The 21,858-nt window shown below is 39.3% G+C and overlaps 1 protein-coding gene across 2 annotated transcripts in view; it reads left to right on the top strand.

Annotated features, from left to right (window-relative positions):
- VPS13D (vacuolar protein sorting 13 homolog D) overlaps positions 1-21,858 on the top strand; it is a 283,937-nt gene that overhangs the window by 123,847 nt on the left and 138,232 nt on the right. For both annotated transcript variants that reach the window (XM_023192002.1, XM_023192003.2), the window contains exons 44-53: positions 423-573; positions 763-973; positions 5,580-5,827; positions 8,429-8,620; positions 8,928-9,054; positions 10,992-11,134; positions 14,880-15,010; positions 15,231-15,406; positions 19,545-19,668; positions 20,544-20,779. In XM_023192002.1, coding sequence (XP_023047770.1) covers positions 423-573; positions 763-973; positions 5,580-5,827; positions 8,429-8,620; positions 8,928-9,054; positions 10,992-11,134; positions 14,880-15,010; positions 15,231-15,406; positions 19,545-19,668; positions 20,544-20,779 — 1,739 coding nt within the window. The remainder of the gene's footprint in view (positions 1-422; positions 574-762; positions 974-5,579; positions 5,828-8,428; positions 8,621-8,927; positions 9,055-10,991; positions 11,135-14,879; positions 15,011-15,230; positions 15,407-19,544; positions 19,669-20,543; positions 20,780-21,858) is intronic.

Here is a 21,858-nt window from a genome sequence, read left to right as displayed (position 1 = left end):
TATAAGAACTCAGGGGCTTTATGAATCGAGGATAATTTCCAGCAGATACTTTCTTACCAAATTACAGGAAGTTTGGAAAATTGGATAGGTTATTATCACAATAGGTGAATGTTTTTAATAATGTTTCTAGAGGCTTAGGACTGATTTTTCTTAGTGACACACTTTGTGATATCACATCGGTGTGGATTATCTGTTTTTGTAGAACTTCTTAGAATTTTTTTAATAGTATATATTTATAGGATGTTTACTCCCTTTAAAGCTGAATGCCTTTAGTGTTTTATGACTGATTTCACTGAAGAGCTATAGTCATAATAAGATGCTTTTAAGGCAGACATTCTGATCGATATTATTGTATTTTGTATGTTTTTTCAGAAACATACTATTTTCATACATACTATTTTGTCTTTATCTCTCTTTCACAGTTCTCTTCACTCCCACCAGTGCGGGTGGTCTTTGCAGTGACTATGGAAGGCAGCGCGCGGAAAGTGATCACTGTCCGGTCAGCCCTCATTGTGAGGAACAGACTTGAGACACCAATGGAACTAAGACTGGATAGCCCATCAGCTCCAGACAGTATGTTTTGATTGTCTAGAATATAGTAAATGCTGATAAATATTCCTTGACTATTGTCAAGTCTCTTTTTTCCCAGTGTATCTTCCCCAGCAGTCAGTATAGATGGTCTATCTTCTTTTGTCCTGAGATGGTCAGTCTTTGGGGTGGAGGACCATTGCCTGAAAGTGCTAACCCTTATTTCTGTGGCAGAGCCAGTGGTGCTTCCTGCTATCATGCCAGGGGATTCGTTTGCTGTGCCTTTACACCTCACTTCTTGGCGGCTACAGGCCCGGCCCAAAGGATTGGGTGTGTTTTTCTGTAAGGCTCCTATTCATTGGACCAATGTGGTGAAGACTGCAGAAATTAGTAGCAGTAAACGAGAGTGCCACTCTATGGACACAGAAAAAAGCCGATTTTTCAGGTATGTAGCACCACTGCAGTGGCATGTCACTTTTGCCTTTTTTTTCTTTTGTAATGACTTTATTACCATTCTTTCTCTAAAGACCCTTAGAGATTCAGTTATCCTATTTAAACTCTAAAGTTCTTATTCCTTGAGTTTTTTAGTTAGAGTTCATGAGAACTCAAGTGCTAACTCTTGGTGGGGTCTGGGGAGGCTTTATTACATGGGAGAGACAACCAACACACACGCTATTTACACATATAAGATTAGAAGTTTGTGTTGTACAACAGCATAAAGAGAGGACATATAGAGACGGGAAGGAAAATAAACAGAAAATAATGAGTTCTCATTCCAAAATTGGAAAGCAGAATCCTGGGGTTTGGAGTTTTTTGAACGAGAGATTTCAAAATAATTTGAAGGTTTATGTACCTAACACTGACTTTCTTGAGAACTTTGACAAAATTGCCTAGCCATTTAAACTCCTGTTTTCCCATTATACAGGAGTGTGTTACTAGATTCCAATGTTGGAAAACATACTGGATTGCTATTGTTTCACCCTAACAAATTTAGACTTTAAACTTATTTAATGAGGATTAGCTTTAGTTTCTTTTATAGTGAAGACAGGCATTCATTTAGTCTAAACTTAGAGAAGAGATACAAGAATAGTGTAAAGAATTTCAGTATACTCTTTACCCAGATCTGCAAATTGTTAACAGACTAAAGGAAGAAATACATCAAATACATAACTGGAGTTGGTGATTTTAACACTGCCATTTCAGTAATTTATAGAACAAAAAAATCAATAAATATGTAAAAGATTTGAACAGTGTTATCAATGAGCTTGTTCTAATAGACATTTATAGAATATTTTATCCAGAAACTCCAGATTATACATTCTTTTCAAGTATATGTGGAACACTCATCAAGAGAGATCATCTGCTGGGCCATAAAGCAAAGATCAGTAAATATTAAAGAACTAAAACCATACAGAATGTATTTCATGATCACAATAGAAGTAAACTAGAAATAAACAACAATAAGATACCTAATCCCAAATATTTGACATTAAACAATATATTTGTAAATAATCCATGGGTCAAAAAAGAGAAATCACAAAGGAAATTAGAAAATATTTTGAATCAAATGATAATGAAAGGCAGATGTATTAAAATATGGGGAATGCAGCAAAACCAATTCCAAGGAGGAAAGTTATAGTTTGTAAATCCTCATATTAGAAAATGGGGAAGATCCTTTGGTTAAGTTTCAATTAATTTAAAAAAATAAAAGAAAATGAAGAGTATATAAAATCGCTGATTTAATCTTCTGCCTTCAGAAGTTAGTTAAAGAAGAGCAAATTCAAAACAAAGAAATAGAAAAAGGAAACAATAAAATAAAAATATGGATGGAAATCAGTGAACTAGAAAATAGAAAATCAACAATGTCAAAATTGACATAAATTTGACAAACTTCTAGCAAGACTTGGTCAAGGAGAAAAGGCAGAAAATAGAAATGACCAATGTAAGGAATGAAAAAAATGAGGCACTATTACAGATCCTATAGACATAAAAAGGATGAAAAGGAGGTAAGAACAATTTTATGCCAATACATTCCACATGTAAATGATACTTTTCTTGAAAAACACAAGTATCAACACTGACATAAGAAATAGAAAATTCAAATAGCCCAGTATCTAAATTAAAAGAACTCGAACTGTTAGAAAAGCCTTTGTCAACAAAGAACACTATAGGCCCATATAACGTTACTAGTGAATTCTACCAGACGTTTAAAGAAGAAATAATAACACTTTTACACAAGATTTTTCAGAAAATAGAAGAGGAAAGAACAATTCCTAACTCATTTTATGAGGCCAACATGCCCCTAATACCAAAACCTGATACAGCTACTATGTAAAAACTATGAGCCAGTGTTTCCCATGAAGAGATGCAAATATCATCATTAAAAAATTTTTGTTGTTGTTGTTTTTGAGATGGAGTTTTGCTCTTGTCACCCAGGCTGGAGTGCAAGGGTGCAATCTTGGCTCACTGCAACCTCCGCCTCCTGGGATCAACTGATTCTCCTGCCTCAGCCTCCTGAGTACCTGGGGAGTAGCGCCTGCCACCACGCCCAGCTAATTTTTTTATTTTTAGTAGAGATGAGGTTTCACCAGTTGGCCAGGCTGGTCTCAAACTCCTGACCTCAGGCGATCCACCCACCTTGGCCTCCCAAAGTGCTGGGATTACAGGCGTGAGCCACAGTGCCCAGCCAAATTTTTCTTTTTTCAATTGAGACAGAGTCTTGCTGTGTTGCCCAGGCTGCAGTGCAGTGGTGTGATCTTGGCTCACTGCAGCCTCTGCCTCCCGGGTTCAAGTGATTCTCCTACCTCAGCCTCCCGAGTAGCTGGGATTACAGGCACCTGCCACCACAACTGGCTAATTTTTGAATTTTTGTATTTTTAGTAGAGATGGGGTTTCACCATGTTGGCCAGGCTGGTCTTGAACTCCTGACCTCAAGCAATCTGCCCACTTTGGCCTCCCAAAATGCTGGGGTTACAGGTGTGAGCCACTGCGCCCAGCCCTTTATCAAAATATTATCAAATGCAATTCAGCAAGTGGTTTATCCCAGAAATTTAAGATTAGCTTAATATTTGATAATCAGTAAATGTGACTCATCATATTAAGAGACTAAAAGAGAGTCAGGTGCAGTGGCTCACGCTTGCAATCCCAGCACAGTGGGAGGCCAAGGTGGGCAGGTCACTTGAGGTCAGGAGTTTGAGACCAGCCTGGTCAATGTGGTGAAACCCCGTCTCTAGTAAAAATAGAACAAATTAGCCAGACATGGTGTTGAACGCCTGTAATCTCAGCTACTCCGGAGGCTGAGGCAGGAGAATCACTTGAATCCAGGAGGCAGAGGTTGCAGTGAGCTGAGATCACGCCACTGCACTCCAGCTTGGGTAACACTCTGTCTCAGAATAATAGAAAAGGAGTAGACAGGCCACAGAATTGTAAAAATACATGTATCTGACAAAGGATTTTTGCATAGAGTATATGAAGAACTTCCTGCAGATCAATAAAAAGATAATAAAAAGAATAGACAAAAGACTTGAACTGACAACTTACAGAAGAAAATATCCAGCCAATAGACAAACGAAAAGATGCTCAGTGTGATTATTCACTAGGGAAATGCACAGTGAGTAATGTTTTACTGTCATTGAAATGGCTGAAATAAAAAAGAATGACAGCACCAAATGTTGACAAAGATGTGGAGCCATTGAACTCTCGTTAAGTAGCTAGTAGGAGTGTAAAATGGTACAACTACTTTGGAGAAATGTGTGGCAATTTTTTATAAAAATTAAGTACTGACCGGGCACGGTGGCTCACACCTGTAATCCCAGCACTTTGGGAGGCCGAGGCAGGGGAATCACCTGAAGTTAGGAGTTCAAGACCAGCCTGACCAACACGGTAAAACCCCGTCTCTACTAAAAATACAACAAATCAGCCAGACATGATAGTACACGTCTGTAATTCCAGCTACTCAGGAGGCTGAGGCAGGAGAATGGCTTGAACCAAGGAGGCAGAGGTTGCAGTGAGCCAAGATAGCACCATTGCACTCCAGCCTGGGCAACAAGAGTGAAACTCAGTCTCAAAAAAAAAAAAAAAAAGTTAAGAACCCAACAAGTCTACTCTGGAGTATTTACCTAAAAGAAATGAAGATATATGTCCAAAACAATACTTATACAACAATGTTCATTTAACCCTAAACTGGAAAAAACCAATCGGCTATCAAGAGGATAATAAATAAATTAACAGCGATTTATTCATACCATGGCATACTACTAGGAAATGAAAAATTATCAAATAGGATGTATAGAACAACATGGCTGAATCTTGTTGAGACTTTAAGTTTTAAAAGCCAGACATAGGCCGGGTGCGGTGGCTCACGCCTGTAATCCCAGCACTTTGGGAGGCCGAGGCAGGTGGATCACGAGGTCAGGAGATTGAGACCATCCTGGCTAACACATGAAACCCCGACTCTACTAAAAATGCAAAAAATTAACCGGGCGTTGTGGTGGGCACCTGTAGTCCCAGCTACTCAGGAGGCTGAAGCAGGAGAATGGTGTGAACCCAGGAGGCAAAGCTTGCAGTGAGCCAAGATCGCACCACTGCACTCCAACCTGGGCAACAGAGTGAGATTCCATCTTAAGAAAAAAAAGCCAGACATAAAGAGTAGTACATACTACATGATTCCACTTATATGCATGCAGTTCCAGAGCAGATACAACTAATCCGTAATTGTAAATGTTAGAAAGTGGTTGCCTGAATGATGGAGGAGAATATTGAATGGAAAAGGACATGAGGGAACTTTCTGGGGTGGGGGAAATATCCTATAATTTATTTTGGATGGTGTTTACAGAGGTGTGTATAATTGTCAGAGCTCATCAAAGTGAACATTTAAAATCTATACATACTGTTGTGCATAAATAATTATATCTTAGTAAATGTATTTGGATTAAAAACTGCAAATAATTTTACTCATTGAGCCGTCTTAATGTTATTTTGCATACTTAGCTAAGGGGAAAAATTTTAAGTTCTTCATTCAGTCTGATGATTTTTACATTTTATCTTCATAGGTTTTGTGTGGCTATAAAGAAAGAGAATTATCCAGATTATATGCCCTCAAACATATTTTCTGACAGTGCAAAACAGATTTTCAGACAGCCTGGGCATACCATATATCTCCTGCCAACTGTGGTAGTCTGCAACTTGCTACCCTGTGAACTTGATTTTTATATTAAAGGAATGCCAATTAATGGGACGCTGAAACCTGGCAAGGAGGCAGCTCTCCACACAGCTGATACATCCCAGAACATTGAACTGGGTAAGAATGTAGTCAGATATCATTTGTCATAATCCTATGAGAATATCAAGAAGTATTTTGTGATTATTTATTTAGTAAGCATCTTGGAGAAATTGGGGCACATAAAAAAGCTCAATAAGCCAGTCCAAAGGAATTAGTGCAGTTAAAAAAAAAAAAATAACCTTTAGCTGGAGGCGGCGGCAGTACATGACTGTAGTCCCAGCTTCTCAGGAGGCTGAGGTGGAAGATTGCTTGAGTCTACGAGTTCAAGGCTTCAGTGAGCTATGGTCACGCTACTGCCCACCAGCCTGAGCAACATAGTAAGACCCCATCTCTAACAAATAAAAACCTTTTATAGAAAATGATAAGAAAAAAAACTTAACCAACCAAAAGGTTTACAGAGGAGGCCCTCAACAGAGCCTTTTTTCTTACATTGCTGACATGATGTATGATTGTAGGAAGGCATTTCATCTTTTTAAACTATGGTTTTCTCAAGCAAAATCTTAGGCCTCGTCTCCTGTAATTGAAAAGATAAACGTTTGTTGAGCACTCTATTCCAGGCATACCTGGGCTTTTTCACACGTGTAGTCTCATGTAATCCTTATAGAAATAATTATTTGTCTCATTTTACTGGTGAAGAAATGGGGGTTTGGAATGTATCAAGTAATTTTCCGTTGTAAGAGTTGTTAAAAGGAAGACTTCAGCCAAATTAAATGTAAATGAATTTAATTAAGCAATGAACGATTCGCAAATTGGGCAGCCCCCAGAATCACAGCAGATTCAGAGAGACTCCAGGGATGCCTTGTGGTCAAAACAAATTTATAGACCAAAAAGGAAGTGACGTACAGAAATCAGAGGTGAGGTACAGAAACAGGTGGATTGGTTACAGGTTGGGTTTTGCCTTATTTGAACACAGTTGGAACACTCAGCAGTGTATGAGTGGGTTGAAGTGTGGCCGCTGGGATTGGCCAAGACTCAGTTATTGTTACAGGTGCAAAATCCTAAATCAGGTCTTCAATCTTGTCTACCTATTAAGTTAGGTTGCAGTTCATCCACAAAGACTCATATAGAAGTACAGAGTCCTCAGGCCGTATTTCGTTTGCTTTAACAGGGTGAATGAAGTCAAAGTAGAGAATCATTATCATATTTGCAACACTTGAAACAAGGAGGAATGGTGATTATAGTTAACAATATTGTATGGTTGTACGCCACCTGCAGCTAGAAGAGAGGATTTTTAGTGTTCTAACTGCAAAGAAATGATGAATGTTTGAGATAATGAAAATGCTAAATACCCTGATTTGATCATTTCACAATGTATATATGTGTTGAGACATCTCACTGTACCCCCAAAATATGTGCAATTACTATGTGTCGACTAAAAATTTAATTTTTTTTTTTTTTTTTTTTTTTTTTTTTTTTTTTGTGAGATGGAGTCTTACTCTGTCACCCAGGCTGGAGTGCAATGAAGTGATTTTAGCTCACTGCAACCTCTGCCTCCCGGGTTCAAGCAATTCTCCTGCCTCTCAGCCTTCTGCGTAGCTGGGACTACAGGTGCCTGGCACCACACCTAGCTGATTTTTGTATTTTTAGTAGAAGCAAAGTTTCACCATGTTGACCAGGCTAGTCTCAAACTCCTAACCTCAGGTAATCCACCTGCCTCGGCCTCCCAAAGTGCTGGGATTACAGGTGTGAGCCACTGCACCCGGCCAAAAAATTTTTTTTGCAAAGCAAAGAGGTACTTCTGGAATTTCGGCAGAAAATGTATTCCTTTTAAGACTACCATACAACAGGTTGAAGTAATAATAACTTAGATATTTATGATTTTATAGTTTTGTAAGTGCTTTTCCTATATTGTTTCATGTTATCTCCATTTACTGACTCAGGACCTAAAACTCATTGAACTTAAGCAATGTGTCTGTCCCACAGTGACAAGATTACATTGCAATTACTATATAACCCTTGAACTTAATTTAGAAAAGTAGTGCAGTGCTATTCATTCTAAATAAAATGGGTCTTTGGCATATAAGAGGTTTTCTAATATATTTCTTCAATATTTATTGAGCCCCTGTACAAAATAGAAATGTCTTCTCATCCCATCACCATGTACACACCCAGCACTGCTTCTCCTCAGCGTTCTGCATTCCACAGCTTATCACTTTTCATAACAAGTATCTACATTTTGCACATGGGTCCCAGAGAGTTCAAATAACTTGTTCCACATCATGAAGGTACTAAGGACAGACTGGAGTTTGGAAGCCAGGCAGTTTGGCTGCAGAACTGTGCCTCTTACCCTGCACTTGGGTTATTAGGTTTCAGGCACCTAGCACAGGGCCTGAAGTATAGCAAACTCCTAAGAATCATAACTATTATTGATAGTTTTTTGATATTCTAACCCTTATGATTATGTAATTTAGGTTCCCTAGTGTGACTTCCAGGCCATCTGGTTTGCTTATATTGATTCTTACCCTAGCTAGAGGGAAAGAGCCATTCTAATGAAGATTTTTACCGGTTAGATACTTAGTTATTGGTTTTTCCAAAAGGAATCCAATTTACTTTTGCTGTGAGCTATTTTGACAAACTATAGTGAGAACTCTGAAGGTTAATAGTTTGTATCTTCTTTAGGGGTGTCACTGGAGAATTTCCCCCTCTGTAAAGAATTGCTCATTCCACCTGGAACCCAAAACTATATGGTGAGAATGCGACTCTATGACATCAACCATCGGCAGCTGAACCTCACCATCCGGATTGTGTGTCGAGCAGAAGGATCCTTAAAGATCTTCATTTCTGCTCCATATTGGCTGATTAACAAAACAGGTACGTACAGGGGCTGCTCGAGTAGGTCTTTGGCGTTATTCATGGGAATTCAGATTTATTTGCTTAGCTAACTAAATGGAGCCAATGCAAATAGATTACTTCAACAGTCTGAGCTGCTGAAACATTCCTGCTTCCATCATAAATGCTTAATCATGCTCAAAACTGTCCTTTTAGGCAAGGAACTGAGCCCACTAAATCGATTCAGTTTTCACTCTTTTCTCCCTTGATGATTTTGTTGGTTCACCATTTGCATCTCTTTCAGATAGACTGGGTGGTATTACTGTAAACTTTTCTCTCCTTCCTAAAGGTTTGCCACTGATCTTCAGACAGGACAATGCCAAGACAGATGCTGCAGGCCAGTTTGAGGAGCATGAGCTGGCCCGGAGCCTGAGTCCTCTCTTATTCTGCTATGCTGACAAAGAGCAGCCAAACCTGTGAGTACAGTTATTTATGGGAAGGGGAAATAAGCTCCTAGGGAAGGGAAGAAATTAGTAAAGGTTATAATATATCCGTGTAAGTAGAAATATACTGTAGATAACAATCCTGACTTGGCAGGGGAATAGAACCATGACCTAATGGGATTTTGGGGGATCTAATTTCTATGTTATTTGATACTGAAAATAAACCATTTGGTTGGTTTATAATGAAAGCTAGTTTTATTTTACATGCATTGAAGTAGTTTTCCTATTCATAACTCTGCCAACGAAGAGAAAGCCACGTGTTCTTCTCTTCTCTACAGTTTTTCTTCCCCTGTAAACTTTAGCACAGGCACAGGAGCTGGCATCAGAATGGACATAGACTGGTTGTTTGGTAAAGCCATCAGCCTCATTAATCCAATCCAGGATTTGTATCACATTTGGAAATTCATCCTTTTTACCCTTGAAGTAAAACGTGCCATTTTATGGTCTCAAAGCACTCATTGCATGTTTAAAAGCAGGGACAAAAACAACTGTGAAGATTAAATGACATGTGCTTTTAATGTATGGTAGGAGCATTAATTCACTTTTGTTCTTGGTTTTGACATTTTGCTTTTTACAAGAGTCTTTTAATAGAGCTCTAATCAAAGATAAATGGGTGTATCCAATAGTGCTAAAATGCCATACCGTGTTATCGGTAGAATTATGCTGACAGCTTAACAGAAAGTCTTCTGGAGTACCACACTTCAGTGAGTACTGATGTGTTTACAAGGGAAGGTTGGAGTGTAGATTAGTGTTTGAGGCAAGGAAAGAGGATTGATGAGAGTTCTGGATATTGTAGGGGATGCAGCTAGCCTCTTGGCATGTGCGGCAAGCCCAGTCTCATTCTTTTCTTGAAATGATTTGGACAGTTTTAGATTTAGGACTTGACATGTGTCACACAGTGTGTTTTATCTACGAATTCCACAGTTCCCAAAGCATTTTCACATAGACCGTCTCATTGGATTCTTCCTACCATCGCAAGGGTTTAGGCAGGGCAGGAAATATTGTTATATTTTAAGATGAGGAAACAGGCTCAGAGAGAGTGCTACCTGCCAAAAGTTTACATCCTTGTTAGTGGTAGAGCGGGAACACACATTCAGGAATTATGTTGCCAAAATCTGTGACAGGACACTGACCAACTAAACAATGTTTTGCTATTGTAATAGTATCAGTCTGGCCGGGTGCAGTGGCTCATGCCTGTAATCCCAGCACTTTGGAAGACTGAATTGGGCACATCCTGAGGTCAGGGGTTTGAGACCAGCTTGGCCAACAGGGTGAAACCCCGTCTCTACTAAAAATACAAAAATTAGCCGGGTGTGGTGGCATACGCCTGTAGTCCCAGCTACTAGGGAGGCTGAGGCAGGAGAATCACTTGAACCCAGGAGGCAGAGGTTGCAGTGAGCATAGACTGTGCCATTGCACTCTAGTTTGGGCGACAGAGCAAGATTCCATCCTAAAAAAAAAAAAAAAAAAAAAGTATCAGCCCTCGGAAGTAATGCAGCATACCTGCATCTTCTGTACATATGCTTCTTGTGCTTTTTAAAATGGACCCTTGAAACAGCAGAGTCGGGAAAGGATTAGTTTGACTTGAATACTTGATTTTTAGGGTAATATTAGAAATTGTACCCCTTTCCTCATGTGTTATACTCTTAGAATCCTAATGTTTTCTCCTAAAGCTCTTAGTTGTAGATGTCAGTAAGTTTCACACACTGTTATACTGTGGCTGCCTCTAAGATCCAGCTTTAACCACTGATGAATTTTCTCACTGTGCTAGGGAATCACATGAGAGTGAGGAAGAGTCAATAGAAGAGATGGAATTTGGATGATAACTATATTAGTGTTTCCCAGTTAGAACAGGCAGATAAGACTTTCTCATGGATGAATATCTACATCTTTGCTTTTCTGCCCCACAGCTGCACGATGAGAATCGGAAGGGGGATTCATCCAGAAGGCATGCCGGGCTGGTGTCAGGGCTTCTCCCTGGATGGTGGTAGTGGTGTCCGAGCTTTGAAAGTCATCCAGCAAGGAAACCGCCCAGGGCTGATCTATAACATTGGTGGGTTACATTTGGGGCAGTGGGAGAATCAGAACTGTTGGCTGATGACCTCAGGCCTGGAGGAATGAGCTGGCCATGCATTTTGGCCTGATTACAAGTGCTGATTTTCTCATTTGGCATTGGGTCAGGTATCTGCTCTCTGAATGCTACACTGGTATCAACACAGATCTCTTCTCCTAGGGATCTGAGGAGCCACCTAAACACTGCCCTTTTGAGGTCTGTGGCTCTGTTTAATTTCAGACTCACCTGTGTCAGGAAAGTATCAGTTTGGCTTGAATCCTTGTTTTTCAGGGGAATAATAGGAACACTTAGCATGCCTTTCATCCTCCAAGTATTCCCACGCATTCATTAAAATTTGCAAGCCCTAAGAGGGTAGGAAGCATTGTTCTCCTTGAAACTGAAGGAGAGAGGTTAAGTGACCTGCCTAGATGCAAAGGGGAAGTCTGGGTCGAAAGTAGAATTAGGATTGGGGCATACAAATTAAGTGCACTTGGTGGTTGTAGTAATTACAGCAATCTCCAAACTAACTTTGCTTATGGAAATGGGAAGGGTGGAAAGGGGAGGAGAGGATACCGTACCCATATGCCTCAGAGCCACTTGAGAACACTCAAAAGATTCGCTAAAGAGTTAAGATAATTTGATTGAAATATGAATCAGGGTGAAAACTGTAGCAGTGTATCCTTTCAGTATCTAATTTCCCAACATCTCAAAGCAATGTTTAGTTTTGAACATTGCAACACCATCTACGACTGCATGGTCCTGTAGAACTTCCTGAGATGATGGAAATGTTCTATTTTGCACTATCTAGTAGTAGCCACTAGCCACATGTGCCTGCTGAGCACTGGAGAGAAATAAGGCAAGTATGGCTGAGGAATTGAATTTTTCTTTTTACTTAATTTTAGTGAATTTAGGTTTAAATAGTCACATATGGCTACTGGCACCATATTGGACAGTATGCACATAGTCATAGTTCCTTCCAAGAGCAAGGAAAAACTGATGTGATATCATTTACATATTTATCCTGAGTCCCATGGAGAGTCAAGGATATGTTTAGATGTCTGAGGATTTATTAATAAAATAATCTTCCAAGTATAGTTTCCTTTTTGGGTTTTTAATCATAGGTTTATATTCATTCTTCCTTGACGTGTGAACTGTCTTCTTAAAGTTGACATTAAGATTTTTAAAAGAAATAAACTTTATTTGATCTTGCAGCACAAGATAGTTATCTTAACTTTTTCTCACTTTCGTTTGCTCCACCCCTTGAATAGGCAAAGGCTGCTTCATGCTGTGTTTGGCTTTCTGCTGTGGTATTTTGCCCTTGATGTATTTTGCAAAGCAAGCTACCACAGGTTGGCTGGAAGCTGTAGTTGGGACAAATTGGGGTGGGAGGAGCTTGTTCCTTTTAAAGCAGCTGGCACTAAGAACCACAGAATTCTTGCGGAGGACAGTTGAGCAGACTGATCAGACATACGCAGTGATTGCCCATCTAAGTTGTTTTGCTAGGAGCATTCACTAAGGCTCATGACATATGTTTTGAGGGCTAAGACTGTGGTTTAGGTTTTGTTGATCCACCTAGGGAAGAGATAGAAGGAGTGGCCTAAGATAGGACTTTATAATTCTTGAGGGTCAGGAACTTTTGCCATGTCTTCCCACAAGGGAATTTGTGGAATCTCCTGCTTGAATATTTTGAAGAATAGGATAGATAACTAGCTCCCTATCAGGAGAGTTTAAAGCATAGTCCAAACTGAAAAGCCAGGGACAGCCTTGCCAGGTAGCCTCACGTGGATCTCCAAAAAGAACGATTTTGTGCCTGTTGATCTTATCAGCTTATTGATTTATCAGGGGTTTCCCAGGGCAATATAAGATGTGAAGGGGGAAAGAAGCCCACCTTTTTCCAAAAATTGAGTGTCTGTTTTGTTCCAGAGTACCCTAGACTCTTTTTGCAGTATTAAGTTAGACACATCTTTTGTAGTTAGGCTTTCTATTAGATATCACCTAACTATGATATTGTTGATTTCTGGCAATGAGAGCTTCTCTGTATGTCACAGACAGAAGTGATAGGGTATAGCTCCATATGCCAGTATTACATAGCGTTTCTTAGATACACAGTTTTAGAGAGATTTTTGTGTGTGACCTTTCTTAGTCTTTCAGGTATTTTCAAGGCTTATGTTAAAGGAACATCAGAATTTTCAAGCCAGTTTAAGTGAATTACAGCACTAACAGGTTGGAATATTTATAATTGGGATTATGTTGAGAAATCTGTGACACCCGGTTGTCAAATCCTAAGGTGGGGTTTTCTATTCTAATGGTTCTCTTGATTCTTGATGAGTGCTGAGTGGAGTGGACTCCTTGTACCTGTCCCATCACAATACAAGCAAGCCCGATGAGGGTGCCGCCCCGGAGGCTGACCGCCTGGACTTGAATCCCAGCTATGGCACATACTGCTGTGTGACAGAGTCAGTTACTTAGCTTTCCATGCCTTTGTTTCCTCATCTGTAAAATGGAAATAATTAAAATAGCTAACTTAGAAGGTTGTTATGAGGATTCAATATAAAGCCTTTGGTAGAGAGCCTAGCAAGTATTAAGAGATCAGTAATTATTATTAGTATTGTTGTTGTTGTTATTTTTATCTCTATGATAAATATTTTTATCAGTGGGTGACCAGAGCTCAGCCCAGTACCTTGAATGTCATTGCTATATTTATTGTCTGAATGAATGAGTGAATAATGCATCCCACTGAATTTTTCATTTTTAAAAAGTGTTATCAGAGTTGTTAAGATAGTTCAGTGCTTTTCTTTATTTGGAACCGGCCATCTTGAGATTTCCTTTGGACTGTTTTCTTATCTTTTCCTGGTACATAGTAGGCACTGAAAGCAGTTATTTTATAAATGAATACATTTATTTATTTATTTATTTTTGAGACAGAGTCTTGCACTGTCACCCAGACTAGAATGTAATGGTGTGATCTTGGCTCATTGCAACCTCCGCCTCCTGAGTCCAAGCAATTCTCTTGCCTCAGCCTCCCAAGTAGCTGAGACTACAGGTGCGCGCCACCATGCCCAGCTAATTTTTGTATTTTTAGTAGAGGTGGGGTTTCACCATGTCAGTCAGGCTGGTCTCTAACTCCTGACCTCAAACGATCCACCCGTCTCGGCCTCCCACAGTGCTGGGATTATAGGTGTGAGCCACCACGCCTGGCCATGAATAAGTTCTCTAATACTTAGCATTATGTTTGAGCTGGATTCTTTGGCAATGGGCTAAAATAAAATACTAGACAAGAGTAAGTAGAGTTTAGAACATTACAGAATCCGACTAAGTAATCTGAAATTTCCACTATATCCTGTAAAAGTGGTAGGTTCTCTAGAAGGAAATTTTGCATCCCAGGTGTAAGCAAAAAAGTATCATGTGAAACTGTTGTAAGTATTCAGCTTCATAAATGGAAACCTAAGGTATGTGTGACTAGCCACACTGTGAAATGGTACACACTGTGTGAAGAAACTAGGAATTAAGGGGGTATTGCTATTGCCTCTGAACCTTTTTAAGGCCTAAATGGGAATAAGGAGTAATAATACTTTGAGTACAATTGCTATTTTCATTACATTCCTAGAAGGTTCAATATCCTGTCTGGGTGATAGAGTTATTTTCTCAGAGAAACTAAGTAACTGTGAAGGTTATTTATTTTTGTCAGACCAAGAGTTTTCTCTCTTCATGGTTAATTTATAAAAGTGGTTCTTGTTATTTGTAGGTATTGATGTCAAGAAAGGCCGAGGTCGATATATTGACACCTGCATGGTCATCTTTGCCCCCCGTTACCTGTTAGATAATAAATCATCTCACAAGCTTGCATTTGCGCAGAGGGAATTTGCCAGGGGACAGGTGAGCAGTTTGGTTTTGAAGGATGAGAGTGCCTATGTAATAGCACGAATTTTAATGTCATCTTCCATGAAGACTGTACGTTCTGTTGTACGAGTAACTGCTCTGTAACTTTGGTACCCAGATAGCTCCTGTTAGAGGGTAAGGCTCAGAGTAGGTACTCAGTAACACTACTGTCATGAATCAACTTGTTGACTAAAGCCCGTGATCCTGTGTGTTCTAGGGAACAGCCAATCCCGAAGGTTACATCTCCACCCTTCCTGGTTCCAGTGTGGTGTTCCACTGGCCCCGCAATGACTATGATCAGCTCTTGTGTGTCAGACTGATGGATGTTCCCAATTGTATTTGGTCTGGAGGCTTTGAAGTCAACAAGAATAATTCCTTCCATATCAACATGAGGTCAGTTTGAGACTCTAAGTAGAGACAAAAAAGTAGCCCCTGTTTGAGATGCAGTACTGTAGTAACAAGCCGGTATTACCTTTTGTAAAATGGGCACAAATATTTCTGGCTCAGACAGAGGTCTTAGAACTTGCAAAGTCCGGGGAAGTGTGAGCGGATAATTTGATGGAATAAACTAAAGGAGGTGTTGCCAGTTTTGACCGTGGTGTAATTGCTGTTGTCTAATCCAGAGAGTAACACTGAGCTCATATTTTGATTACCTGCAACTTTGAAAGATCTATCTGCATTTAGATGGTAACGCTCATTATAAATATTTTTGTATTTTCTGACATATTTATATAAACCCTTCTTTCATTTGATGCTGTTCTACTAAATCATCTGGCTTTCTACACCTAATGTGGTAACACTCAGTTCTTGTTAAGAAAAATTAACCAGGCTGGGCACAATGGCTCATGCCTGTAATCCCAGCCCTTTGGGAGGCCGAGGCGGGCAGATCATGAGGTCAAGAGATCAAGACCATCCTGGCCAACATGGTGAAACCCCGTCTCTACTAAAAATACAAAAATTAGCTGGGCGTGGTGGTGTGGTGTGGCTGTAGTCTCAGCTACTCAGGAGGTTGAGGCAGGAGAATCGCCTGAATCCGGGAGGTAGAGGTTGCGATGAGCTGAGATCACACCCCTGCACTCCAGTCTGGCGACAGAGCAAGACTCCGTCTCAAAAAAAAACAAATCAGCCTTAACTAGCCCAGGATAAGGTAAACTTTTTTCTTGCTTTCATCATATACTTTTAAAAAAGTATTTAAAAATAATTTAAATTGTAGTAAAACAGACATGACATAAAATTTACTCTCTTAACCATTTTTAAGTATTCAGTTAACTGGTATAAGTACATTTACATTATTATGGAAACAATCCCCCAAACTTTTTTCATCTTGTGAAACTGAAACTCTGTACCCATTAAACAGCTCCTCATTCCCATGGCCCTCAGCCCCTGACCACCATGTTCTACTTTGTGTCTGTAAATTTGACTGCTCTAGGTACCTCATGTAAGTTTAATCATACGGTATTTGTCTTTTTGTGATTGGCTTATTTCACTTAGCATAATGTTGTCAATGTTCATATTTTTGTTTCTTCACCTAGTAATGCACACTGGAGTTGCTTCCACCTGTTGGCTCTCATGAACTGCTACGAGCATAGGTGTATCAGTATCAGTTCCAGACCCTGCTTTCAGTTATTTTGGGTATAGATCCAGATGTGGAATGGTTGGATCACATAATCATTCTGGTTTTAATTTGTTGAGGCACCACCATGGTTTTCCAGAGTCGTTGCACCATTTTACTTTCCTGCCACCAGTGCACAGGGTTCCACTTTCTCCACAGCCTCACCAACACTTGTTTTCTTTGGTTTTTGACACAAGCCTTAAGTGATAGTCCCGCCTCTGTATAATGGGTGTGAGTTTAAATTCGTATTTCCTTAATGATTAGTGATATTGAGCATCTTTTCATGTGCTTTTTGGCCATTTGTATTTCTTCGTTGGAAAAAATATCTATTCAATTCCTTTGCCAATTTTTGAGTCAGGTTGTTTTCGAATTGTAGGAATTCCTGTTCTAAGCATTTTATAGTTTCAGCTCTTACTTCTAGGTCTTTGATTAATTTGGGGTTAATGTTTGTGTATGGCGTAAGGTGAGGGTCCAGCTTCTTCATTTTTTTGGTATGTGGATATTTGGTTTTCTCAGCACCATTTATTGAAAAGACTCTCCTTTCCCATTAAATGATCTTGGTACTGTTGTTGAAAATCATTTGACCCTACATGTGGAAGTTTATTTCTGGGTTCTCTATTCTATTGGTCTATATGTCTTTATGCCATTACCACCCTGTTTTGATTATAGTTGCTTTGTATTAAATTTTGGAATAAGGAAATGTGAGCCCTCCAACTTTGTTGTTCTTTTTCAAGGTTGTTTTCTCTATTCAGAGTTGCTTAGATCCGTATGAATTTCAAGGTGGATTTTTCTGTTTCTGCAAAAAATGCTATTGGGATGTTGATAGGGATTGCATGAAGTTCATAGGGTTTTGTAGTATTGACATCTTAAAAATTATGTTTTCCAGTCCCTGAACATGAGAAGTCTTTTCAATTGTGTCTTTAATTTCTTTCATCAGACCGGGCACAATGGCTCACACCTGTAATCCCAGCACTTTGGGAGGCCTGGGTGGGCAGATCACAAGGTCAGGAGTTCCACACTAGCCTGACCAACATGGTGAAACCCCATCTCTACTGAAAATACAAAAATTAGCCGGGTGTGGTGGTGTGCACATGTAATCCCAGCTACTCAGGAGGCTGAGGCAGAAGAATCACTTGAACCCAGGAGGCAGAGGTTGCAGTGATCTGAGATTGTGCCATTGCGCTCCAGCCTTTTCATTTGGAAACAATTTAAACTATAGGAAAGTTACAACAGTAGTAAATGAATATCCCTATATCTTTTACCTAGATTTACCAATTTTCAGCATGTTGCTACCTGTTACTTCTCTCTTCACATACATGAACACAGATTTTCCTTTCTGAACTATTAGAAAGTAAATTAAAGTCATCATGATACTTAAGCCATAAAAACTTCACTCATCACCTAAAAATAAGGACATTTTTCTAATTAAATATAATACTGTTATCACATACTGATGAAATTTAACCTTGATATGTTTTCTAATAAATAGTTTTCATAGACTGAATGAATGACTAAAATGTCCTTCATAGCAACTCCCTTCCCATTGATCTAGGATCCAGTCAAGGATCATTTATTTTACTTGGCTCGTGTATTCTCTTGTCTCCTTTAATCTAGAGTAGTCTTGCTTTGCCCATTTTGTCTTTAGTGACATTGACATTTTTGAAGACTCCAAGCTAGTTTCTTGTGGAATGTCCTATTTTCTGCATTTGGGCAGTGATTTCCTGTCTGTAGATTTGGGTCAAGTATTTCTGATAACTATACTACCTGTGTGATGCTGTGTGTTTCCCACTGTGTCACAGTAGGATGCCTGTGATGTCTGTTGGTCTCATTATTGGTAGTGGTAAGTTGTTCATCACCTGGTTACGGTGGTGTCCGGCAGGCCTCTTTTTTGTGAAGCTTCCTTTGTTTTTTGTACATAAGAATAATCCCATTGAGAGAATAATTTAAGACTAAGTGAATATTCTGTTTCCCAAAAACCTTTCATGTAATGGTTTAATGGTTCTTGAATCACTTATTACATTGGTGGTTGCAATGCAGATTATTGAAAAACTAATTATTGCCTGTAATCCCAGCACTTTGGGAGGCCGAGGCGGGCAAATCATGAGGTCAGGAGATCGAGACCATCCTGGCTAACACGGTGAAACCCGGTCTCTATTAAAAATACAAAAAAAACAAAAACAAAAACAAAACTAACTGGGCGTGGTGACGGGCACCTGTAGTCCCAGCTACTCCAGAGGCTGAGGCAGAGAATGGCACGAACCCAGGAAGCGGAGCTTGCGTTGAGCCGAGATCGCGCCACTGCACTCCAGCCTGGTTGACAGAGCGAGACTTCATCTCAAAAAAAAAAAAGCAAAAAACAAAAAGCTAATTTTATTTTTATTTTTAATTGAGGTGAGGTCTCACCATGTTGCCCAGGCTGGTCTCAAATTCCTAGGCTAAAGTCATCCTCCCACCTTGGCATCCCAAAGTGCTGGGATTACAGATGTGAGCCACCATGCCCAGCCAGAAATGCTGATTTTTAATTCTCTAATTTCCTCTACATTTATTCACTGATAATTTTCTGTTAAGGTAAACTTTTCATTTCCTTCAGCGATTTATCTATGTATAAATGTATGTATATATATACACACACACACACACATACATATACATTACATCCATCCATCCATCCTCTTCTTTACAGCAGAATATCGGTGTATAAATGTTGAAGAAATGGGAGAATTAGAAAATCACCATTTTGTAATCATATTACCAGTTTCTACTTTTTTCAGATGATGAAAGAACACACAGTGGGCTGTAAGTTCAGCGATATTGACTGAGGCCCAAACAGTGTTGTGATTGTCAGAAATATGAGAAGTAAGTGGATTGCATCTTGTCTCCTACATTTTATGTAGCCTCTTTTGTTTCCTTGTCCTGCAGGGATACCTTGGGAAAATGCTTCTTCCTACGAGTGGAAATTACTCTCCGAGGAGCTACATATAGGATCTCATTTAGTGACACAGATCAGTTACCTCCTCCTTTCCGAATTGACAACTTTTCTAAGGTATCAAGTGGAGTTGAGAGCCAGTTTGACTGTTTCATGTGTGGGAGGGTGGAGTGTGTGCTGCCCTTCACACAATGGTACAATACCTTTTCAAGTTGGGTTTCAAGGAAGCTCTGTGGATAGGTTCTTTATATCTGGACAATCCTAGAAATCCTTACCATTAAGAGGTGTTTTCTGCTGATTATTTTGATTGCTGGGCAGCCTTGTCCGGGCAGAAGTAATCTTTTAGCCCCTAGATTTATTTATTTTGACTAGAGTGGTTGGTTGACACTGTGCCCTCTGTAGACATCCCATTCAAACAGAGAAAGTCATCGGCTTGTCCAATGACAATGGGAATGGGCAGCTCTGCTGTTGGACTTAGTTACAGTGAGCGTTTTCATAAATTTTTCAAGAAAGTCAATGTGGAAATCATTCGATTCTATTTTAATTATGCTTTTGAATAATAATAGGTCTTATATATGATGATCTGTAGCCAAATTCCAAAGTTCTTATTTTTTTCTGTATTCAAAATGTATCATAGGGGGTTTGGGCTAGAAGGATGCCATTAGAAGGTTAGAATTGCTCCCCCTAGATATTTGACTTGGCAAAGCTTTTAAAGCCCTTCATTCCATAGGATGTGTGTGTGTGTGTGTGTGTGTGTGTGTGTGTGTGTGTGTGTGTGTGTAGCACATGTCCTTTAATTGGTGAGTTTTTTGGAATGTGTGAGATGATTAGAAGCGTTTGAAAGGTGAGATGATGAATTTCACTGGGGCTTATTCCCTGTGTAAGATTCATTTAGGAAGGATTTGAAACTTAAACCTAGGAAGCACTGACTCACTTTTCAGTAACCACACTCTGAATGAAAGTCCTCTTTGTCCTCTCTGCCATCACTCTAGGTCCCGGTTGTCTTTACTCAGCATGGTGTAGCTGAACCCAGGCTCCGGACTGAAGTGAAGCCCATGACTTCATTGGATTATGCCTGGGACGAACCCACCCTGCCACCGTTTATCACTCTGACTGTTAAAGGGGCAGGGTCCTCCGAGATCAACTGCAACATGAATGACTTCCAGGATAATCGGCAGCTTTATTATGAAAATTTCATTTACATTGCTGCTACATATACGTTCTCTGGGTAATTCTTGATTAAATTACTGTTCTTATAAAGCAGAAGGTTCTAATCATTAACAGGTTTTAAATGTTAAGCAGTTTCTTAGGAGACCAAAGTACAAAGGAAGATTATTTCATTCTTTACCAAATCCTTGGCTCAATGTCTCTCTTAAGAGGTCATGTAATTTAAACTCTTGTCTTTTGGCTAGATTAAAATTTATCCAAAGAGTCAAGACCCTTCCTGTGTTAAAGATCTCTCCCAAGAATTCATTCTAGTATTTAAATTTTCTTTTTGCTATTTATTAGTCTGTTTTGCCTGTTTCCGCTTTTGAAACTGACTAACCTTCATCACAATTATTCAAGTTATCATTCTCACCCTCCTCCCCCACCCCATTGAGAATACTGATTAAGCAGACACCTAAGGGTCTGGCTTAATATTCACCTAAAGCCAAATACAGTAGCTTAATTTCGCAGAACTTCCATTGTCTTCACTGTTGTTTGACTAGTTGTGTTTAGAAAAGTCAGGTGAAGAATATTGAGCTTATTTTAATTCTTCGGTTAGATTGCCATGCAGGGATTCAAAACACTGAGCTTTCAAAAAGTAGTCATTCTACCAACATGTAAATATAGCCTATTGTTTCTGTGCTGAAATAACAGGGCCAATTTTAAAGTGCATCTGTGAAGAAATGGAAAATAGCTTAATCTTTAACATTACAAATATAAATCACCTGATGAATAGGGCGTTTAAAGTCACATTCCTTTCCAAAATGTTCAGAACATTTTTGCATATGAATAAGATTTTTATACATGCCTGGGGCCCAGAAAATAATCTCTGGGTTTTTGTATTATCTTTCTCATCTGCTTAGAGTCCAGATTTCACTAGTAATAATTGAATTTGCAGAGAAGGACCATTCTTTCTTTGTTGACGTTCCCTTTCGTAATGATGGTGCTAGGATGTTTATCTTGTTGTAATTGAGTCAGTATGTTTGTTTGTTGTTAATTTGTTTTTAAAGATTGTGGCACTTAACAGTGGGACATGCTTAAGGTTTAATGCCTGAAAAACCAAATCTAAATCTGGTTGTTAGTCATGTTTTTCTCCTTATG

This window comes from Piliocolobus tephrosceles, chromosome 1 (genome assembly GCF_002776525.5).
Source record: "Piliocolobus tephrosceles isolate RC106 chromosome 1, ASM277652v3, whole genome shotgun sequence".
NCBI lineage: Eukaryota > Metazoa > Chordata > Mammalia > Primates > Cercopithecidae > Piliocolobus > Piliocolobus tephrosceles.
The sequence above is the reverse complement of the archived record's forward strand: the minus strand, read 5'-3'. Positions and strand labels throughout refer to the sequence as shown.